Below are 1,850 nucleotides of genomic sequence, written 5' to 3'. Positions count from 1 at the left end.
TTTTTCTCTCCTGATATTGCTGGCCCCTCTCTCTCTGCTGTGTTGGTGCCTCCTCGTGCAGGGCCAGTATAGGGTGGATGTCTGGAAGCTCCTGGAGTGTGCTGGGACCAGTCTTGCTGGGCAGAGCAAGGGGAGCATTGCATAAGGACCACGACATGTGGTTGAGTTGAAGGGAGAGAAAAGTGGTTGATGTGTGGACAGATGACTCTGCACGTTGTAACTGTGTCACTTGAGTGTCCCAGGCCAGTTAGACAAGCAGGACGTACTTGTGCTGTAGCCAACAACTACCTGCTCTGTTTGCTTTTTGGCTGATACAAAAGCTCCAACTCTCTGGGCTTCCCATTTTAGGTATAATTTTATTTCTTCATCACTTAGCTGGTAACTCCCTTTCTTCTACCTGGAGTGACTTGCCAAAGTTTGTCCTGATCCTATTCTCACTTGTCCTGCACTTCCTTTCTTTTCTGATAGAAGCAGCCTTTTGCACCTTAATCCATTTCCCCTCCCCTCCAGCCTTTGATTCCTCATGTCTGTGCTGGGAGATGTTTGCTCAGTATCTGGTTTTGCTCTCTGCTCTTCCTGTGTGCCATGTCCCAGCTCTGACTAGTGGGCTGAGCCTGTCCAGAAGAAATCCAGCCTAAGGCTTATTATGGTCCTATTTCTGCCATTTTCTCCTAATATCCTACACATTAATCAAAACTCAGAGCAAATCTTGATTTTCTGCACTCCAGAGAAGTATGTGCCAAAACCAGTAGGCTGTCGGATCACATCATTGTCGCTGCAGCCAGCTCCTGTTCTTCTGGTACTTTGCCTCTCAAATCTCTTCCCTTCCTGATTTACACACCGGTATGTAGGTGTATGTAGGTGTATGTAGGTGTATGTAGGTGTATGTAGGTAGCGTATGCTTCCTAGAAGGATTCGTATGTTTTGGTTTCTATCACACAAGTTCTACTTAGTCCGTGTCTGTTCCATCGCTGGGGAAGAGCAGCTGCTTGCCCAAGTTCACATCTCATTAGGTGTTGGGACTATAGAATAAAGGTAGCTTGTGCCATGTCATGAGGCCTTGTGGCTGGGTTGTAACGGGCCGTATCTCCCTTTCCTTCCAGCCTGCGAAGCTATTTCCCCTGCTATGATGCCAGGGCAGATCCCTGACCCGTCCCTGACGGCCGGTGCACTGCCTGGGCTTGGCCCCTTGACGGGACTGCCTAGCACAGCTCTGACTGCTGAGGAGCTGAAGTATGCCGACATCCGCAACATTGGGGCCGTGATCTCACCACTCCACTTCCTGGAGGTAAAGCTTGGGAAGAGACCCCAGCCTGTGAAAAGTGAGGTGAGTCTCAGGGGCTGCTGGATGCAGATGGCCCTGTGGGCCATTGCTTGCATCTGTCTGGATTTCTCTTCTGCCTGGGCTTGGGTTTCCTGCAGGTTGGCCAGCAATGTGTTCCATAGTCATGTCACTCTGCCTCTTTGGTCATGTACACGTGTGGTGGCAGCTGCTTCACCAGCTGCCTCTTCCCTATGCCTGAGTTTCTGTCCCTATGGCATGGGCTAGCCGTGGTGGCCTCAGTGTCCCTGACCTGAGAGGTTCCACGCAGCTGTTTGCAGCCGGCCGAACTCAAACGCTGTCTGCAGAGCGGGGTCTGGCGCAGCCAGGATGTCCCTAGGTTGGGGCATGCACCCAAAAGAGAAGCCACACAGCTTGTCGGAGGGCTTGCATAATGCTTTCATCCTGTCTTCCGTGCCAGTGAGCCCGTGGTGCTGCTGGCGTTGACATCGCCTTTCCCGCATGGGCGAGCAGTGCTGAGCGGCAGCAGTGGCTCAGCTCGTGCCGCAGGTGCTGCTGGCTGGGGCTG

The 1,850-nt window shown here is 52.4% G+C and overlaps 1 protein-coding gene across 1 annotated transcript in view; it reads left to right on the top strand.

Moving 5' to 3' along the window:
* The first annotated feature begins 1,126 nt into the window (after positions 1–1,126).
* JDP2 (Jun dimerization protein 2) overlaps positions 1,127–1,850 on the top strand; it is a 6,379-nt gene continuing 5,655 nt past the window's right edge. Inside the window, exon 1 of the mRNA XM_010143907.1 lies at positions 1,127–1,327. Within this exon, the coding sequence (XP_010142209.1) occupies positions 1,127–1,327 (201 nt within the window). The remainder of the gene's footprint in view (positions 1,328–1,850) is intronic.

This window comes from Buceros rhinoceros, unplaced genomic scaffold (assembly GCF_000710305.1).
Source record: "Buceros rhinoceros silvestris isolate BGI_N320 unplaced genomic scaffold, ASM71030v1 scaffold41479, whole genome shotgun sequence".
In the NCBI taxonomy this organism is placed as follows: Eukaryota; Metazoa; Chordata; class Aves; order Bucerotiformes; family Bucerotidae; genus Buceros; species Buceros rhinoceros.
Note: the sequence above shows the minus strand (reverse complement) of the source record. Positions and strands in the feature narration are given on the sequence as shown.